Source organism: Pseudoliparis swirei, chromosome 16 (assembly GCF_029220125.1).
Source record: "Pseudoliparis swirei isolate HS2019 ecotype Mariana Trench chromosome 16, NWPU_hadal_v1, whole genome shotgun sequence".
NCBI lineage: Eukaryota > Metazoa > Chordata > Actinopteri > Perciformes > Liparidae > Pseudoliparis > Pseudoliparis swirei.
The window spans coordinates 12,855,364-12,874,743 of NC_079403.1; the positions used below are offsets into that span (position 1 = coordinate 12,855,364).

General features: G+C 42.9%; 3 protein-coding genes across 4 annotated transcripts in view; 1 reads left to right on the forward strand and 2 right to left on the reverse strand.

Annotated features, from left to right (window-relative positions):
* The first annotated feature begins 1,114 nt into the window (after positions 1-1,114).
* si:ch211-217a12.1 (alanine aminotransferase 2-like) lies at positions 1,115-11,637 on the forward strand. The gene is made up of 12 exons (XM_056434029.1): positions 1,115-1,192; positions 1,281-1,469; positions 6,895-6,984; positions 7,129-7,237; positions 7,429-7,562; positions 8,104-8,347; positions 8,463-8,542; positions 9,453-9,589; positions 9,743-9,917; positions 10,405-10,560; positions 10,664-10,776; positions 11,108-11,637. The coding sequence occupies exons 2-12, from the start codon at positions 1,323-1,325 to the stop codon at positions 11,196-11,198; spliced, it is 1,476 nt and encodes a 491-aa protein (XP_056290004.1). The 5' UTR covers positions 1,115-1,192; positions 1,281-1,322; the 3' UTR covers positions 11,199-11,637.
* A 33-nt stretch (positions 11,638-11,670) lies between these two features.
* Positions 11,671-16,068, reverse strand: pdia4 (protein disulfide isomerase family A, member 4). 2 transcript variants are annotated; one of them, XM_056434028.1, is made up of 10 exons: positions 15,815-16,068; positions 14,987-15,236; positions 14,670-14,875; positions 14,426-14,564; positions 14,047-14,252; positions 13,769-13,927; positions 13,442-13,593; positions 13,141-13,297; positions 12,699-12,932; positions 11,671-12,318 (listed from the first exon to the last, which is right to left on the reverse strand). In XM_056434028.1, exons 1-10 carry the CDS (start codon positions 15,888-15,890, stop codon positions 11,903-11,905), a joined length of 1,995 nt encoding a protein of 664 aa, XP_056290003.1. In that variant the 5' UTR covers positions 15,891-16,068; the 3' UTR covers positions 11,671-11,902. The 2 variants fall into 2 exon arrangements, with proteins under 2 accessions (XP_056290003.1, XP_056290002.1); XM_056434027.1 differs by having other exon boundaries at positions 14,987-15,245.
* A 720-nt stretch (positions 16,069-16,788) lies between these two features.
* LOC130206649 (polycystic kidney disease 1 like 1) overlaps positions 16,789-19,380 on the reverse strand; it is a 28,746-nt gene continuing 26,154 nt past the window's right edge. The window contains exons 48-53 of the mRNA XM_056434703.1: positions 19,161-19,295; positions 18,533-18,745; positions 18,235-18,396; positions 17,780-17,941; positions 17,529-17,626; positions 16,789-17,399 (exon numbers count right to left, since the gene is read on the reverse strand). Coding sequence (XP_056290678.1) covers positions 17,069-17,399; positions 17,529-17,626; positions 17,780-17,941; positions 18,235-18,396; positions 18,533-18,745; positions 19,161-19,295 — 1,101 coding nt within the window. The 3' untranslated portion in view covers positions 16,789-17,068. The remainder of the gene's footprint in view (positions 17,400-17,528; positions 17,627-17,779; positions 17,942-18,234; positions 18,397-18,532; positions 18,746-19,160; positions 19,296-19,380) is intronic.

Consider the following 19,380-nt stretch of genomic DNA (forward strand, 5'->3'; position numbering starts at 1 on the left):
AATGCGATTCACTTTGCTGTTCCCTGATTAGTCTTCAACTGCAACTTCATTCAAAACCTGTTTCTCAGTCTTTAGAAGCTTGTTTAGTGAGCTACAGCAGCAACATTAAATATAGCCTGAGGGTTCCCCCCCCCCAGTAATCTCTTTGTTAGTATGCCGGTCACATGATAGATGAAAGGATCTCTGACGAAATGCTGCCCCATAATTCTTTGCCACACCAAGGCAAACACCCAGTGTTGTAATATTCTCTTATGTCACAGCAGAGCACTCAATGTAAAGCTCCTCGCTGCTCATGTTTGTTCTCTTTTCCATGCTGTCTTTGAGTCTGCCTCCAAATGAACATACACATGTATATGGGGTCTTAAGTTTTGGATGAAGCAGTGTATTTATATTGCATTTGTACTTTTATAAAGTACTTCTCAATACAGAACCGAATAAACAGTTACAATCCTTTTAATGAATAACCCTTTTCACCTTATTTACAGTGACCATTGCCTTCTTACTCCACTCAAGTGCGCGCGTCAGTTATTTAATCGTTAACAAAGTCAAAGTCAGTTTTATTTGTCAATTTTCCATATGTGCAAACATACAGAAGATCGAAATTGCGTTTCTCTTCTGTCCAACATAAAGTGAATTGTGCAACATATAGACAACATAGAGTGCAAAAATAGTAAAAAACATGTAAACATATAGACAACATAAATTGTGCTAGCAGCATTCAGACATGTGAGTCTGAAAGAGGACGGAGTGGGAGGATGGGGAGAGAGTTCAGCTTCCTGACAGCCTGGTGGATGAAGCTGTTGGACAGCCTGGCGGTGTGAGCCCGGAGGCTCCGGTACCTCCTCCCAGAGGGCAGGAGGCTGAAGAGACCGTGTGAGGGGTGGCAGGGGTCACTCACAATCGAGGTCGCTTTGCGGGTGAGGCGGGTGTTGTATATGTCCTGCAAGTTTCAGATAAAAGACCAAATGTGTCCAATTGCTGTACGCGAGTTGATGTTCTTCCGACAGAACGTGAAGGCACCACGCGGCACGCTGCGAGCCAGGGGCGAAGTCAGCGAAGCGATCCAGCCAACCACGGGCGAAGGCGGGCGAAGGCGTGGCGGGCGAAGGCGGGGCGGGCGGTGCACGCGGAGGGGCTCAACTGTCAGTTGTAGCTCGAAGAAGTCCGAGTGGAAGTAAACACACGAGCTCTGGTAACAGCTGACCAACGCGTCATTTTCCAATGTCGATAGTCCCAGTTGTTCGTTCTTTATACGTCTAAATCTTCTTTTTTGTTTTCAGATTTCCAGTCCGGTGAGACGGAGTGCGCGTGACATAACGAACATGTCCCAGCAGGCGGCGAACGGGCTCGAGTGCCGGGGGAAGGTGCTGAATGTGGACAACATGAACCCCAACGTGAGGCGGGTGGAGTACGCGGTCCGCGGTGCCATAGTCCAACGGGCTCTGCAGATAGAGAAGGAGCTGAAAGAGGTACCGCCACGTTTGAGTCCTGTGATATGCACGCGCCCCGGGGCACGCAAAACCCGTGTTTTATTCATTTAAATCGTGTGCGCACGTGCGTGTGTCTATGCGTGTGAGAAAGAAATAAGCTTTAAAAAACTTTCTTTAACACACTGCAGCTGCAACATATTGCATTGGTGCACAGCAGCTACTGGACTGACATGCTCTGTTTCCTCGAGATACGGTGACAGATGAGTGAGGAAAGATCAATAATGGTGGTCGTGGGCACTTTTTGCTGAGTGGCTGCTGGACATTGGACAGTAGCTGGACTTTTAAAAGCCTCTGCATTACAGCAGTCGTGGGTCTGTTATTTCCTGCGCAGCACTCACACTCACATTACTACATGTGTACATATTGATCCGACATGCTTTCCTAAGGAAGGTTGCACAAGTGGATTAGGAATCCTTTACACGTCAAAATACTGTCACGCAGCACTCTGCACTTCTGTATGTTCTCTTCGCAAGACACGTAATGAACCGGTGGGGGCCGTTCGACTGCATATCGTGGAGGGTTATTATGTAAGATGAGAGGGTAAACCCTCTATCGTCTTTGTCTCTCTGGTTGACCCACCTCCCTCCTCCTCATGGGGAGAGAGTTCATTGGACCAGCCCCGGCTGTGCCACAGGCCTTTCTCTGCAAAGCAGGTCCATTAACAAGCAGCCACAGTTCTTGGTAATCTGTTTTGTTCCCCCACCTCTTATAAAAAGTACAAAAACAGGAATTTGTCAGGAATAAGTTTGCTGCAGTGCTATAAAGTGTTTCCTCGTGAACTATACAGGTTTATTTGAGAATAGTCACATCCAAACTCCAGAGGAGAGATTGCAATAGTGGCAAATACATTAGTTTAGACAACGCTGCGTTATGCAATTACCTTCGCATTGAAAATGCGGAAGGTTATGTTTTGATCGCCGTGTATTTGTATGCGTGCGTGCGTGTTATTCGCATAAGTCAAAAAGTATTAAACTGAATCGCATGCAATTTGGTGGGATGATTGGTTATTATCCGGGGACCATTTGATTAGATTTTGGGATCGATCGGGTCAAAGGTCAAGGTCAAGGTCACGAAAAGGTAGAAATCTTATTGTTACCATAGCGCGGTCAATTTTTATCCAATTGGCATGCAACTAATGCCAAAATGTTCATAATTCAATGCCCAATCTTGTGATATGCGAAGGTATGCGCTCTACCAAGTGCCCGTTCTAGTTATTCTTGCAGCAATGCAAATGTGAGTAAAAACAGTCTGACGTGTAAAGTCCAGGCGTTTTCTGAAGGGTCAGGAGGGTTTACTGCGGCTGTGCTTCCTGCCAGATCTGTGACTGGAACACTTTCACTGATGGCTCAGCAGATTCTACGCAAGTGTGTGTTTGTGTGTGCATGCACTGGTGTGAGGATGACCCTTATAAATCCTTACCCAGACATCTGGCATGGCTTTTTCAGGCCTGGGTCTAAGCTGCTGGCATGTGAGCATTGTAGGAGATAATGCAGCCCTGACAATATAGAGCAAGAGACCAGAGAAAGAACAGAGACGTCTTATTGAGTTATGAGTTTATTCAATCACAGAAAAGGTCAAAGCCAGATTTATTTTTCTTTTATCATCCATCCATCTATTCTCTGGTTATGGATCCCTATGAGCTATTTAAAGAGCCACGTGGTTATTCGTCAATTTGCATAAGATATAATTTCAAATACGACAGTTCCAATTATTCTAGCATGACTGAACAGAGGGTTGTCGGTTTCATATTATATCATAAGTAAAATGAGAATTCAGGTCGGGCTCTATTCAGCCGCTTGACCGAGAGCGTTTCTGGCCTGGTGTAATCCGTGTCTGGTGAGCAAGAGAACGCAGCGCTGAGCCGGGGAAACCGTCGGGCTGCCCTGTTTCCCAGAGAACAGCAGCCTCTTTGTTGCTCGAGAACAAGGAGGCGACAAGGACTAAAAGGGAAATGTGCTCTATCCACTTACTTAGATTTCAAACCAACTGGTATCTGATTTCCTACGCAAACCTTCTCTTTGTCATGCAAGGTCATAGAACTGATAATATTGACTTGGTCAAGAGGAAAGTTCTGCCTGTGCCCTTGGAGGCCTTTTGCCTGATAAAAAAAACTAAATCAAGACAATGAACATCTGGAGATCATCAGAGTTTTTTTTAGAGAAGACAAGATTGGTGATAATTGGCTCGCATTATAGTCCACTCCTATTTAGAATGGGAACGGTGATGCAGCAGGTCTAAGCCTGCATGGTTGGTTCTTTCTGATGGTTTCACTGGATGAAATGAGGCATCGGCTCGATGACCTCCATGTTTGCTTCGAGAGCGTTTTCTGCAAAGAGATGGTAACGTCACATTTACCTGCTGGCAAACAAAGAAGGTGAAACGAGTTTGAACAATGTTGCATAATTATGGTAATTATAGGCTGGGCAGTGCCAAATAAAGCACTTGTGGTGCCCTCCTCCCCCCGAGTTGATATTCCAGATTGTGTGTGTGTGTGATCTTGATGTATTAACTTTGTGATCAGCTCTGACTTGACTCAAAAAGGTTTCAGAATAAAACTAATAATCTTTTCAGTTTTTATACTCTAACTGCACATAAAAGGCTTTATTTGGATGTGTTGGTTTGAGTCGCACTTCCTGCGCGCTCTACTGTGAGAGAAGCAGCTGGCTCGTCACAGCTGTGTAACTAATAACTCACTCTCAGCATTTGGTCCTATTTGAGTATTTTGGTATGACGACATGTGCTATGCAATTGTGTTTTAACTTGTTTAAAAGTCGAATGTGAATTTCTTTGGACATTTTCTATTTAGTTTGACATGGTATTTCCACTGTATTTCACATCTGCATCGAATGAAATAAAAAATAAAATAATTGTTTATATATACTTTATTGATAATGCACAATATGATATACAGCGATCACAGAACAATATTTTCTTTTTTGTGTGTATGTTTCAATCAGATTACATGCATAGAGTGAAATGTAATGACTTTTAGTTCAATGATGTGATTTTGAACGCACAAACCATAAAGCCCAAACCTCATAGTTGCCACGGTGTCAATTTAAACCTCATTGCTCAACCCTGGTATGAAGTAGAGGGGATATCTATTGTCAATTGACCTCATCTGATGAACGGCAACAGCTGTGTGTGGGTGTGTGTGTGGGTGTGCGTGTGGGTGTTTCTAGATCTGCATATTCAATTCAGTTTATTTGTATAGCCCAATTTCACAAATTACAAATTTGTCTCGGAGTGCTTTACAATCTGTACACATAGACAACTGGTATAACTAGATTTCTTCTGCTATCGACATTGTACGCCTCAGTACAAATAATCCTCACTAAGAAGGTTTAGAAGCAGCTTCCCACTCATATTTGAGCAAGAAGCAAACTTCCCACGCCATTTTCAGCATGCAACCCAGCCAGCTGGTTTGTGACAAATTATACTTTTGGAGATCATCTTTACTTGCAGTGTCATGGAGTCAGTATGGGTAACTCATGTTCCCCAAATTATGCTATGCATAAAGTGACAAACGTACCAACGGTACATTGGCCCCTCAACTTCCCTCTGTGGTGTTGTCTCCGTGATGCTATGATTTGACGTGGTGTGTCAACAAACGGGCACTTATCATCCAGGGACCCTTTTTAATTGCACCGCACAAGTGGCAGCCTGTCACCGTGGAGCGTTTTCCCTCCACTTTTCATATCCATGATAAAACCAAAGCGCTGGTCGGGACTTCTCCTGGTGTGGACACCCTCCTCCGGGACCAGTGAACATCCAGGGAATGGACATTAGGATAGGGAGTCTGAACGATAAACTGGACTGGACAAACGCACCATACAAAAAGGAGCGGAGCAAACTCTATCTGCTGAGGGGACTCGGGTCTTCTAGATTACATTAGATTTAACTTTATTCATTCCCAGAGGGAAATTCCGTGAAGTAGCAGCAGAGATGTGCACACTGCAGAGAACTTCTGCAAACAGCACGACCCCTAGTTGAACTGGAAGTGGACAGGTTGAACACAAAGGAAGACAGGACAGTTCCCTGTATGTGGGGCTCCAACATCACTGACCACTGCTTCAGTGATGTTGGAGCCCCACAGGGAACTGCTCTGTCTCCCTTCTTTTGGACTGCAGAAAGTACTTCTGAGGACCTTGTATGGAGTCTGCTCGGGCAGCAGCGTCTCGACTGCCGACAGAAAGAGACTGAACAGACAGTGAGAAGGCCAGCTGTGTCCAGTGGAAGTGCAGGGAGCAGGAGAACGATGGTCAGGCCCCGTGTAGGACACTCTGACGGCGATGGAGAGATATAGCCGTCCACTGCACAACAATAACTCATTCATTTATATAAATAATCTCTTCAATCAACTATGCAATTGTAACTACCATTCAGTCCGACTATATCATATTTTATGTTGTACTCATTTATCATACCTCTATTGTTTGATTATGTATTTATAACCTTCGCATTGAAAATGCGGAAGGTTATGTTTTGATTGCCGTGTATTTATTTATTTATTTATTTGTATGCGTGTTACTCGCATAACTCAAAAAGTATTAAACCGAATCGCATGAAATTTGGTGGGATGATTGGTTATTATCCAGGGAACATTTGATTCGATTTTGAGATCGATCGGGTCAAAGGTCAAGGTCATGAAAAGGTCAAACTCTTCTTTACCAATTTCTATCCAATTGGCATGCAACTAATGCCAAAATGTTCATAATTCAATGCCCGATCTTGTGATATGCGAAGGTATGCGCTCTACCGAGTGCCCGTTCTAGTTATACTTGTTTTGGTCTTGCTTTTCGACTTATGTCTCATGTTTGGTCGTTTGCACTGTCCACTCTGCTGCTGTGAACCTGCTATGGTCCCAGCTGTTGGGACTAATAAAGGATCATCTTATCTTCATTAATTGCACTGGTTTTAATGATGCCGATGATGGCTGATGATGGGTTTATGATTTATCGGTGAGTGCTGGTTTTTGTTTCTGTTGGTACTGCTGTGCACACTCTATGATTTAAGATTTAGAGTTGTGTGCACTGCTACTTACCGCCGTATCCTTTATAGTGATGTATTGCACAGTGATGTAGACGGGCTGGGCAGAAAATTCAGAAATGAAGAATTGTCTTTTATTTTCCTTAAATGTCACAACTGCACAGTCAAGTCGAGATGTTACAACATTGACACAAAAATAGTTGTTTCCCTTTTTTTAAAGTCCTGAAGTTTCCAATGTTTCTGATGTAACTCCTTCCCATTACTTCTTGTTCTTCTTTACTCACATCGTGTTTATTAAGGAGCTGTCGCTAAATGTAAGAGATAACTGGCAGTGTCAATATTTTCTACACTTGTTCTATCGTGGATAGAACCTGCCATGAGATTTACCTGCCATGTTTTGTCTTTATCTTTCAAGGGAGTCAAGAAACCTTTCACAGAAGTCATCAAGGCTAACATAGGCGATGCCCACGCCATGGGCCAGAAACCAATCACATTTCTCAGACAGGTAGGACAACTACAGCTTTTGCTCTCGTCAATTGAGTGCTTGTATTTCACAGCCAAGTAGCATTCACGCCCATGAAGCAAGACTTACTGCTTTCATACCAACTGAATGTGCCATAAAAGTAAGATATGCGTGTCCCTCTCTCAGGTCTTGGCCCTGTGTGCTTACCCTGACCTTCTGGACGACGACAAGTTCCCGGAGGATGCCAAGCAGAGAGCCCGACGTATTCTCAATGCCTGTGGAGGCCACAGTATAGGTCAGACAACTCCCACTCACTCCACCAACCGCATCCCCTCCCTCCGACGTGCACGTCATTAGCATCCCCCTCCATTCGTCTACTCATTAATACTTTATTTGAACAGTCTGTACTCTTAGCTAAACAGAGCATCGACCGGTCAATGTAGTGACGTTCTTGTTTGATTCAAAGTTCATCTTCATGTGTTCAAGGGGCCTACAGTTCTAGCCAGGGCATTGAATGCATTCGTCAGGATGTGGCGCGCTACATAGAGAAGAGAGATGGTGGAATCTCCTCCGACCCTGACAACATCTACCTCTCCACCGGAGCCAGTGATGCTATTGTGGTACGGGTGTTTTTTATTCTCATTTCTCCAGAGTGCTGACAAACTGTCGGCAAAGGCACGAGTTGATGTGTTGCTTTAATGCAGCACAGGTGACACACTTTCAGTATGACGGGCTTATGAATCTGTTGCTTGTTCACCCTGTTTATGATATGATTCTCTGTACTTTGCACATCTGTAACTTTACTCCACCCAAATACCTTAGTCACTTTCAATACAGCTTCAGTCTTATGCCACTGATAAGATGCACTCGATGACTGCTCTTCAAAATATCTACTGTTGCCTGCTGTGTTAAACCGTGACATTTTGGCCGATCCAAATTAAGACGTGCAAAGATGGATGTGGTCCAAGCAAGTTTACCAGACGTGTGGCGGCAGGAAGTGAGGAAGGGGCCATTGGCCATCTCGGCTCAGCCAACCCCATGTTAAGATGCGCAATGCTTCTCTCCCAAATATTCTCCTATCGTACTCCTACCACCAGCTTTTATTCTTTCTCTCTTCCCCTCCTTTCCTCTATTCGTCCTCCCAACAAATCCTAATCCCAGAGCATGCTGAAGTTGCTGGTGTGTGGGGAGGGTCGTGATCGTACGGGAGTAATGATCTCCATCCCCCAGTACCCTCTGTACTCAGCGGCCCTGGCCGACCTGGCCGCCGTGCAGATCAATTACTACCTGGATGAGGACAAGTGTTGGAGTCTGGACATTGCAGAGCTGAAGAGAGCCGTCACCGCAGCCAGGCAGCACTGTAACCCTCGCGCTATCTGCATCATCAACCCTGGGAATCCCACTGGTATGTCTGGTGATCGTGGTTCCTGTGTGTTAAATCAGACAGCTGCTGGAATTGTGTATTTTTTGTCGGTGTGTATCTGCATGCCCGACTTGCATCAACCTATCCTGTGTGATAGGTCAGGTCCAGAGCAGACAGTGCATTGAAGATGTGATCCGGTTTGCTCAAGAAGAGCATCTCTTTCTCCTGGCTGATGAAGTAATACACCATCACATTTCCTTATTCAAGTGTTTTGTTTTTCCAAAAGCAGACCGCCTTCATCCACATAACCATTCAAGATGCAAGCAGAATTAGAATAAGCTTCACAGTTTCGACACCACACACAGAGCAGCCCAACAATTCCCCTTTCTGCTAATTATCGGTCAACGTCATACATTTACACGAACAGTGCATGACGAAACACTTCTCAATCTACTGTCATCCATTACAGCACCACCACTAACTCTGACCATATTCATGAAGGTTGAAAAAGTAAGGACAGAAATGTATGTATGCATCCTTAATGCTGACTTAATACATTTCAAATTGACAACCAATTTTCAAAAATATTCACTAAAGTGAATATATGACTTCATGAAAATTGTAACATACTCACTTAACCCTTGTGTTGCCTTAGGGTCATTTTGACCCGAATCAATATTACACCCTCCCCCCGCCTTTGGGTCATTTTGACCCGATTCAATGTTTCACCCTCCTGTTACCTTTATATTTACTAACATATTTTACCCTTTGGATTCAATTTGACGCCAGCAATTAAAACCTCCAGAAAATGATTAGAATTAATATTGTTTTCCAAGTTTAAGTGTGAGGCACTTTATGTTTGTTTGTTGACGACCGAAAGAACACCGACATTAAACATTGAATGGGGTCAAATTAATCCTAAAGCGGGGGGAGGGTGTAATATTGATTCGGGTCAAAATGACCCTAAGGCAACACAAGGGTTAATCCATTAAGCGACATGTACAGAAGTTAAATACAGTATATAATTAGCGATGAGCTCACCGTGCCAGTGTTATGATCCTTTTTCAGTCAACTCGTGTAAATATACTGCACATTTAAGTTAATTCTGTTATGAATGTACTTTTAAAAAGAGGTTTTCCCATTTCAGGTCTACCAGGATAATGTGTATGCAGAGGGCTGTAAGTTCCACTCCTTTAAGAGGGTGTTGTTTGAGATGGGACCAGAGTACTCTACTACAGTGGAGATGGCCTCCTTTCACTCTGCCTCCAAATGCTACATGGGAGAGTGAGTAGCTAGACACAGACTACACTTGTTTATGAAACCGACAAACGGTCTTCTTCGTTATTAATACTAAAGCATCCTTGGAGTTGTTACTCTCACAAACCAAAAGATGTTTACTTTGTGTTTTACTTCCTCCTTTCCTGACTCTTTCGTCAGGTGTGGATTCCGTGGCGGCTACATGGAGGTGATCAACATGGACCCTGAAGTGAAGGCTCAACTTACCAAGATGGCGTCGGTGCGTCTGTGCCCCCCTGTTCCCGGACAAGCTCTCCTAGACCTGGTGGTCAACCCCCCACAGCCCGATGAGCCCTCCTACGACAAGTTCATGAAGGTCTGAGGAACACACCAGCTGACACACAGCCTAGCTTAGTGTCTGAGTCTATGCATACACACAATGTATGAGGAGAAACACTTAAAACACCACCGCATGTATTCTATGCATAGACCGTCTCTATTGAGTGAGCTGAAGTTGTCACATGGCACTGAATAATGAATTATGTTCTGTTCTAAGAGGTTTGAAGAACGGCAACGGAAATATAAAATGTCCCCCACCGTGTCCGATCAGTCCATACCAGTTCATCCTGTGATCCCTGTAATGTTTATCACGACCTTTTTATCATGACACTTTTATGATTTGATGACACTTTTCTACAGACTATAATATGACATTTTATAATGTATTATGACTGTTATTTTTTATATGATATATATAACATGGCTTTTTGAACACTATTTTTAAATTACTTTTTTACATAATATACAACTTTTTATGGATCTTTTTAAAATGCTATAACAAGACATTGTTATGACTCCTTCAGGAGCGGACAGCGGTGTTGGCAGCTTTAGCAGAGAAGGCGGGGCTAACAGAGCAGATCTTCAACACGGTGCCTGGTATCACCTGTAACCCTGTGCAGGGGGCCATGTACACCTTCCCACGCATCACTCTACCACAGAAGGCCATCGACAAGGCAAAGGTCTGCTCTGCACACCGACATTATGTCAATAATGAGCCTCACCACAAGGCACTTGTCTTGTGTGGGTGTGTTAAAATGTGTGTGGGTGTGTCTCCATCTACAGGCGGAAGGCCACGTCCCTGACATGTTTTATTGTATGAAGCTGCTGGAGGAGGAGGGGATCTGCCTGGTGCCAGGGAGTGGCTTTGGCCAGAGAGAAGGAACCTTCCACTTCAGGTCTCTGTTCTGTCCTCAATGTTTTACAGATTGTTTGTTCCTCCTTCACTTAATCGTAAAAATGTAGGAACCTATTGCAAGCATTTTTTGACCATTACTCATGTTATGGCTTTATCTGTGCTATATTCAGTGTATTTAAAGTTAATCTGCAAAAAAAGTGTTTTGGCCATTTAAACCCAACTTTCCTTTTCTCAGTTTTGCACTTGTATACATTTCTATATATTTTTGTATTCCTAGTTTGAGGTCATGATATAATTGAAACTCACTTGGATCAAAGTAGTTCACTACATGTGCCATTAACCCACATCCTTCTTCCTGTTGCTGCATCCAGGATGACCATCTTGCCTCCCACTGAGAAGCTGAAGTTTGTGCTGCAAAAGATCAGCGATTTTCACGTGCGCTTCACACATGAGTTTTCATAACCAGCAAGGACTCGTTCAGTGTCTGTACCGTTAAGTGCCTTTTGTAAGAGGCAGACAAGAAGTCTTAATCTCACAGCTGCATTCACATTATCAGATTATTTTCACTGTTTTGCATCAGCAAAGAACTTTGAACACTTAAGACCACGAGTGAAAATTAGAGCCTTTGTGTACGTGAAGATGTCATCGTAACTAATGCACAACAGTCCGTTAGAATACTGATTGTGTGTCATGTCTGAAGACCGATAATTCAGAAGTCCTTGTTGTAGATGCTACAGGTGCATCATGGTCCTGTCTAGATTTATGCCAGGGCAATATTTGTCACACGGCCCTTTCCAGATTTGTATTACTAATATTAAAATTCTTAAATTAGATTTATAGAATACTTGTTTACTATAATAAACAGCAGCTCTTACATTTGGAATAAATTTGCAAAGCAGTTTCCATCTTGTATTGATTTACAGCAACAGTCACATTTGAGTGTTGACCCACAAAGCTCCCATCATTGAGATTTATTTAAAAAGACTGACATCTTCAACAGTGCTTACATGCTTTTAGAGACAGAAGAAAGCTGAATCTCTTGGAACAGACAGAAACTTAAAGATTGAACATTGCAATTCTAACAATAACTCAGTCACTGTAATCCCCTCCCCCAACACTCTGCCCGAGCACATTTAAGAGTTCTTTTGCAAATCATCAAGAGATTTTCAAAGTTCCTCTCTCTTTTGTGATAGCTTGGTGCTGTGCTCTTCCAAGAACTTGCTGAAGCCCTCCACTGTTTTGTCTCCACCTTCAAATTTGATGGGGTTCCGCTTGTTGTTGCTTAGGGCAAAGTATATTGTCGGGAAGCCCTCCGTTTTGAAGCTCTTGTTTGGCACATCGTTGGCTGTGGCGTCCATCTTGGCGATCACCAGGTTCTTCTCCCCCTTGTACTTCTTGCCCAGAGCCAAATAAACGGGGTCCAGTTTCTTACAGTGGCCACACCAGGGAGCATAAAACTCAATCAGGACATCCTTCTCATTATCCATGACAATCTCTTCAAAGGTCTTTCCGACCACAACTGTAACTGGTCCTTTGTTGTTCTTCGGTACTGGCTGGGACTTGACGATGGGTTTGAGCTTTCCTGTGGACATGACAGAAATTCTCATTCAGAAAGTGTCCTTTCAGGTTCAGTGTGAACCTTTAACGACTCATTTTTGTTCTCAGTTTGAGTAACATGTTTCTGTAGATTTTCTTTTATATTTACTTTAGTGTAATTCAAGGTTTGTGAGCACTAAACTAAAGTTTCATTAAGATTCCTAATGAAATGTATGCTCACACATTGTATGTACCAATGCAAAATATAGATACATTGTAGCTAATTATTAACCAATTAGAACTTTTAAAAGTGAAACTTGACTTTTATAAAACTGTAAACGGTAGTAAAAAATTTAAGAAAAACTGCAGTAGTAAAGTAGTAGTAACACCATATTCAAATTACATTTAACCAAAGAACACACTAACCTTTCTTGAAAGCCAAAACAAATTCTCTCAGCACGTCAGAGTCAAACTCCTCTGGCTTCATCGCAAACTTTTTGTCTTCATCTGCCAGAATTGCCACATTAACTTCCTCGCCGCTGTCGCTCAGGCCCAGGCCCTTCAGCTCGTCTGCGTAGTCCTCCTCATCACCAATGGCAAACGTGTATTCAGGGAAGTCCTTGGCCACCTCGAGCACCTTGGACCTCCAGAACTGCGTCGCTAAAAAGTAATATTAGTTTAGTATGTCACGACAAGGTATATTGTGTAAAGTCAGAATATAATATGACTAAAATAGTTGTAACTTCACCATAGTAAATCGAAATAAGTCAGTAATTTCAGTGAAAGTCAAATATTTACTTCTAAATAGCCATTTAACAAGAGCACAGGTCAAACCTATCAAAATAAAATAAAAATAGGAGAAACTCACCTTTCCTGTAGTCAAAGCTAAAGTCAATTCCATAGTAAACAACAACAAGGGGTCTTTTGGTGTAGCGCTTGGCATCATTGCTTGGTTTTCTGTGGCCCACCAGAGGAATTGCATGTTTTTTGAAGAACTCCTGCAGTTCTGACACTGATGTAGAGTCCTGTAGGATAAATAAATGAGTATCAAGACTTCAAAATAAATCAGGATATAGAATCTTTTTTTATTTAACTTAAAAGCGCTTGCCAGGTAAAATCCCTGATGGTCAGTCTATTTTTCCCCGATGTAGAACTGAAGGCATAAGTACCTTTACTGCGAGTGTGTACGATGCCGTCTCGTACTTTGAGCCGAACCGTTCAGGCTGAGCCATGACAATCTGACCAGGTGACGCTTTGAGCAGTTTGGCCACTTCAGAGTTGAAGGTGTGGCGGAAGTTGAAGTCTTCCCTCAGTGCATTACCTGCCGAAAAGACAGCAATGGAAATGGTTGTTAATTTGAAGAAAAACTTTTTTTAACCATCATGTAGAGATGCTAGAACTTTGAATCCAACATTTCCTTTTTAAAGGACACAGGCATGAAGCAAAATGTACTTTGCCAATTGCTTTGAACACACCTCCAAGCTCATGGTACTTACAGGCTTCACTGTAGATCTCATAGGCTGCATCCTGTTCACTGGAGAACACACCGACTATGACGGCATCATCGCCATCCTTAATGAGCTCCTGCACCTGTTTTACGGCCTGGATCTGCACAGAGGGAGGGCCAGCCTGCTCCTCCATAAAGTCAACAATGCCTAGAGAGAGAGTGGATCACCTGTGATGAGTAAACTAAATATTATGTGCACTAGGCCTGTATGCCTATAAGCCTTACAGTACCCATGGAAAACAACGACTTGTGTTAGTGTCCACCTACCGTGCTGCTCTCTGGGTCCGTTGTAGTCAAACACTTTGCCTTTCCTGAAGATCTTGATGGTGGGATAGCCTGTAACTTCAAAACGTCCGGCTATCTCATTCTCAACAGTGCCGTCCACCTTGGCCAGAGGAATGGGAGGAGAGCGCTGGCTCAACTCCTTGGCTGCCTTCTCGTACTCTGGAGCCAAGGTCTTACAGTGGCCGCACCTGAAGGAAAGTTTTAACAATAGTTTTAATTGACGCCCTTTAGAGTTACAGGATTTGTTATCGTTTGCCCGACTATCTGTCCAATAGATGTCAAGTGTCACTTTTTTTGGCCAACAGAACTGACATTTAGTGATAATTAGATATCTTTAGTCTATATATATATCCTGACTAACCATGGAGCATAGAATTCCACAAGGATGATGTTTGCGTTGTTAACGGTCTCATCAAAGTTGTCCTTGGTCAGCACCAGCGTTGCTTCAGGAGGGGGCTTCCAATCTGGCTGAGCCACCTCTTTCACCCGGGCCACAATAGCTGCAAAAGACACATGAAACAATGTCGGCGATTAATTTAAACGGCAATTCCTTTGAACAGGTTTGAAAGGGTGCAGTGACAATTAAGTTAATTAGATGTCTCTACCCTTCTCTGTTCTAGGGCCATCAAAATCCACAGCGTCCCCATTTTTTATGATCTTGATGGTGGGATAGCCCGACATTTCGAACCTGCTCGCTATCGCAGTGGCAACCGTTGCATCCACTTTGGCCACAGGTATCGGAGGGTCGTTCTCCTTAAGAGTCTTTGCGATCCGTTCATACTCGGGGGCAAACTTTTTGCAGTGGCCACACCTAAAAAGGATACAGAAATAAAACAAACAAATTAAAACATTAGCAGAGACATGAAGTGAGAAGCGTGCTGTAGAATATAAACAGGGAATGCGCAGGAGGAACAACACGCACCATGGGGCATAAAACTCAATCAGCACCGTGTCTTTGCCTTCCATGAAAGTGTCATAATTGCCATTGGTGAAAACCAGCACTCCATTCTCTTCTTTCAGCTCGGTGTCATCCTCCTCTTCATACTCATCACCATCTTCTTCATCAGCAGCCTCCTTCTCCTCCTCTGCAACATTCTCTTCTTTCAGCTCGGTGTCATCCTCCTCTTCATACTCATCACCATCTTCTTCATCAGCAGCCTCCTTCTCCTCCTCTGCAACATCTCACAAAGTGAAAAAGAAAAACAAACTGATTTCACGAGCACAAGTTTGGGCAGTGGTCGTTTTACTCCTCATGGCCAGAGTAAAAGTCAACAACAAAAGTATGAGCATCATAAGAAGCAAGAGACTGCGACATATATCCGGTTTGCAAAAGAGGGAGACACCTTCACTGTCACGATACCGCACACCAACAGTAACGTTACAGCACAGATGGGCTTTATTAGGATTTGGGACAGGCATGCATGTGTATGCGGCAGTCCTGCTGACAAGTTAACGTTAGCTTACATGGCCTGTAAGTTAACAGTACTGTGAGCTTACCTACACGGTTAGTTAGCTGTACTGTGAGCTTACCTGCACGGTTAGTTAACGCTAGCTGTGCTGTTAGCTTACCTACACTGTCAGTATAGTTTTCTTGCTAACAAAACTAGCAGAGCAGCCGCAGTAACTTAGCTAACTAGCTTAGTTTTGCATAACAACAACAAGCAGCATCCACGACATTGTTTTAACTTCCGCTGAAATTAACGTATTAGTTTGGTAAAAAAAAAAGGGGGGGGGGGATGCTGCGACTTACCATCCTCACATCTGCTGAGAGTTGCAAAATGTGCAACGCCGAGCAAGACAACCAGCAGCAGAGTAACCTTCTTCATTGTGCAAAGATGATGACGCGGCCCTTTATAAACAAAGTACTTCCCACAAGTATCCGGCGAAAGTAAATTAGCTAATTAACGTTGATGAATATCATCAAAACACTGTCCGGATCAATACTGGCGTTTGGCTGCACACACCTCCGTGTCGGGGATTCATACAAACTAAATCACTGCAGAACCCGCCGGGCTCACCTCCTGCTCGGACTGGAACTTGTCTGACTTGCCACGTTGTGATTGGTCGTCGTCCTCGGCCGTCCTCCAATCACAATTCGCCACTCAATTATACGTTGGGTGATGCTATTGGATACTTTTATTGATAATTTCCCTTCTAGCATGGGCCAGTCATGGAGAAAGTATGTTAGAGATTACATTTGATATGCAACTTTATTTAGTGCTAGATTACATGCTGAATGTAACTTTGACATCAATGGAGCCAATTCCAGGCCAATAGCTTTGATCATTTGAAAAAAAGATTGAAAGTTGAAAGTGCTAGATTTTTAAAAACTGAACTGAATCTAAATTAAATTTAACTACAAAAAACTTTTCATACACTTATTTTGTATTTAGAATACATAGTTTTCGAGCCCAAAACTTTTTTTGAAGCCTAAGTGTCAACATTTTAGATATTTTGATGGCAAGTCAGTATCATAAATACCAATATATAGAGGGTATATCCTACTATTGACAAGGTATTCTTATTTTTAAAAGTATTATTCTTATTTTCGAAACATTTATGGAACTTTGACGTGTTAATAAAAATAAATTCAAAACAATATATTTTGGATTGACAGGTTGCAACTCCAATAAGTTAAAGGATCTCTGTATTTAGTGTACAACTCAATGAAAACATAGCTGTCGCTCTTAAGGAATCAGATCAGGATGAACAATGCAGAGAATCTAACTGAAACAGATTTATTCATACATTTATTTATGCATTACAAAAGGTGTGTTTTTGTTTTATAAACTAGTCAACTCAACTCAATTACAAAGTAATGACCAACTAGTTATGCAGTACTAACATATCTAAGTATCAAACATTCTTGGAAGATTGGTTTGCTAATCAAGCAGATGAATAAGATGATTGGCACACACCGTACAATACAGTAAACCTTAATACAATAGGAAATACAGACCTTGCACTGGCTGTTCCATCAACCATTGTAATCTGCATAAGGACCCTACTGTTTATCTGGCTTTACGCTTCCAGGCTCCTGGTGGACTAAAACCACAACCTCTGTATGTGTTGACTGTGTTTTAGTTAAGCAGCAAATGTCATTTGATTGAGTCCATTCATTAACGGGCTTCTCCGGAGTATTTTCTGTCCTGATGCGTGATGTTGACTCTGGGAGGGGAAGGTGGTTTTGTGCCTTTAAGTATGTCTGGAGCTCTCGGCCTTTTAGGTTTTCTTTGGGTATTGTGTCATGTTGTTGTGAAGCATCCCATACCACAACAGAGGAGGAATGGTCTCCCCTTTGGCCCCTCTGCAGTATCTCCAGTTTAAGCTTGGACCTGGTCATTCAGTGTCATACAGAAAAAACATGAGAATTCTTCTTTCTTTTTTGACACTTAATTGTAATATTTTCAGTTTACTGCAATTCATGATATGTAAATGCTGCAGTAGATGCTACATGTTATTACCTGAGCAGGTGAGATACTAGTAAGGTCTCTCCATGGCCACCGGCATCGGTCTGATTGTTCATCATCGCCACTTCTGTTTTTTGTGTTCTTACACAGTCCTGTAACAGAATCATACTGTTCAAACACTGGCTTTCCAGAATACACATTTTAAAAATAGTCTATTGTATGTGAGGGCAGGCATGTACATTATATGGGTGCATGCACTGTGTATGGTGTGTATCTTTTCTTCATTATTTTTTTATCTGGCTCACCTGTTTGTTCATGTCGGAGGGCTCCTGTCGGAGGACAGGACAGTCCTGCTCCCTGTAGTGATGGGCGTTGGGTGGCAGAGGGGGGTGCAGACTACTTGAGAGGGAATTGAGTCTGGACAATAGTTCATCGACTAAGCTTTCAAACTCTTCAAAGAAATAAGTCTGAAAAACCAGAGAACAAAGTTAATGTAAACTCTACAGATGTAAATTGGTGGTGTAATCTGTAATATTGAGGTAGGATAAGAGGCTACGGGAGATATAGGGAAACATGTTCTTCAGTAGCATTGCCCATGAGATATTAATCCGGACCATTGTCTCAGATACACCAATGTAATTTGACAATGAAATATATTTAAAATGATACACAGCAACTTTCAAGTCTCCAACATGTATTTTCTCAATAAAATAATCTCAGTTTGATAGTTGTCTTCATGGACAGAGCAGCTTTTCCTCACCCTCTCTTGCACATGATTTTCAATCCATGCTTGTCTACGCTGCCCAGTGAGATCAGAGACCCTCCGTCTGATGTAGTCAGCTAACTCGGCCATGGTGAAGACATGCCCCCAGCTTTGAGATCTTTTAGCACGTCTGACCAAGGAGGACACCACACCCACTACCTGTGAGGAAGACAGATGGCGGTTCAAACACGACATGGCCTCTGACTGATGTTTCTACCACTGAGAAGATGTTGTGCCTTATTACATGCAGCAAAGTAAAATACCCTTAAAGTTTATATGATATATGTATAGGTACCACTGCTGTCCACACCACAGAGGACAGATAGAGAACTCCACGGTAAAGGAAATCATGGCCAGAGAGGCGAAGGCCCCGAACTGCCCTGAAACCCCAGCAGTGAGCGAGCAGGGTCTGAAGGGAGCGAGGAAGTGAGCTGAAGGCCTGAGATCTTTGTACAAACAGGAGGTTCCCAACGCAGGCCAGCGCCACCATGAAGATGAGACCTGAAATCTAGAACAGAAGATTGAGGCATTGAGACATTTTCCATCTGTTTAGTGAGCTGAGCACTTTGTTTCTTATCAAACGCCCACTTTTACATAACATTCTGACGAGAGAGAATTACAAAGCAGAATATTAATAGGGCTCATGACAATCAAGCAGTTGATGCTATCATTATGTTATCATTGCCAAAGAAAGGATGTTACACTGTAGTGCACATGAAAGCAAAACATGGGGCATACCACATTGATCGTTTTATTACAGTTCCCTACAAACACTCTGATGATCCAGTCGTATATGACTTGAAAACATGTCACCTGTACCTGTGAGCAATTTGTTCAAACTAAATGCCAATATGTAACAATTGGAATGGAATGAAGACCTTTCCTGACTTGTAAGAGCAGAGCTATTGCAACAAGGAGATTACCGTCGGCCAGAAAAGGCTGGAGAGCGACCGGGTGAGGAGTGCAGCAGAGGAAGCCACGGCCCTGTTCCCCCTCAACACAGACCCACACTTCACGGTGAGAAGAAGGAGCGCAACGCCTCGCAGAGTACGAACATACTGCGGACACACAACACTTCTTAATCACTGCTGTTAGTTTTAAAAACCCACACTATAATATCTACATGTTTTTTATCCCAGTTAG

Excerpts from the sequence above, each read along its gene's own strand:
- si:ch211-217a12.1 (XM_056434029.1), top strand. The coding sequence starts at position 1,323 with ATGTCCCAGCAGGCGGCGAACGGGCTCGAGTGCCGGGGGAAGGTGCTG. Across the intron at positions 6,985-7,128 it reads CAATCACATTTCTCAGACAG|GTCTTGGCCCTGTGTGCTTA; the intron begins GTAGGACAACTA and ends TCCCTCTCTCAG. Across the intron at positions 8,348-8,462 it reads CAACCCTGGGAATCCCACTG|GTCAGGTCCAGAGCAGACAG; the intron begins GTATGTCTGGTG and ends CCTGTGTGATAG.
- pdia4 (XM_056434027.1), bottom strand. The coding sequence starts at position 15,890 with ATGAAGAAGGTTACTCTGCTGCTGGTTGTCTTGCTCGGCGTTGCACAT. Across the intron at positions 14,565-14,669 it reads TGGCCCTAGAACAGAGAAGG|CTATTGTGGCCCGGGTGAAA; the intron begins GTAGAGACATCT and ends TGTCTTTTGCAG. Across the intron at positions 13,298-13,441 it reads CGTACACACTCGCAGTAAAG|GACTCTACATCAGTGTCAGA; the intron begins GTACTTATGCCT and ends TTTATCCTACAG.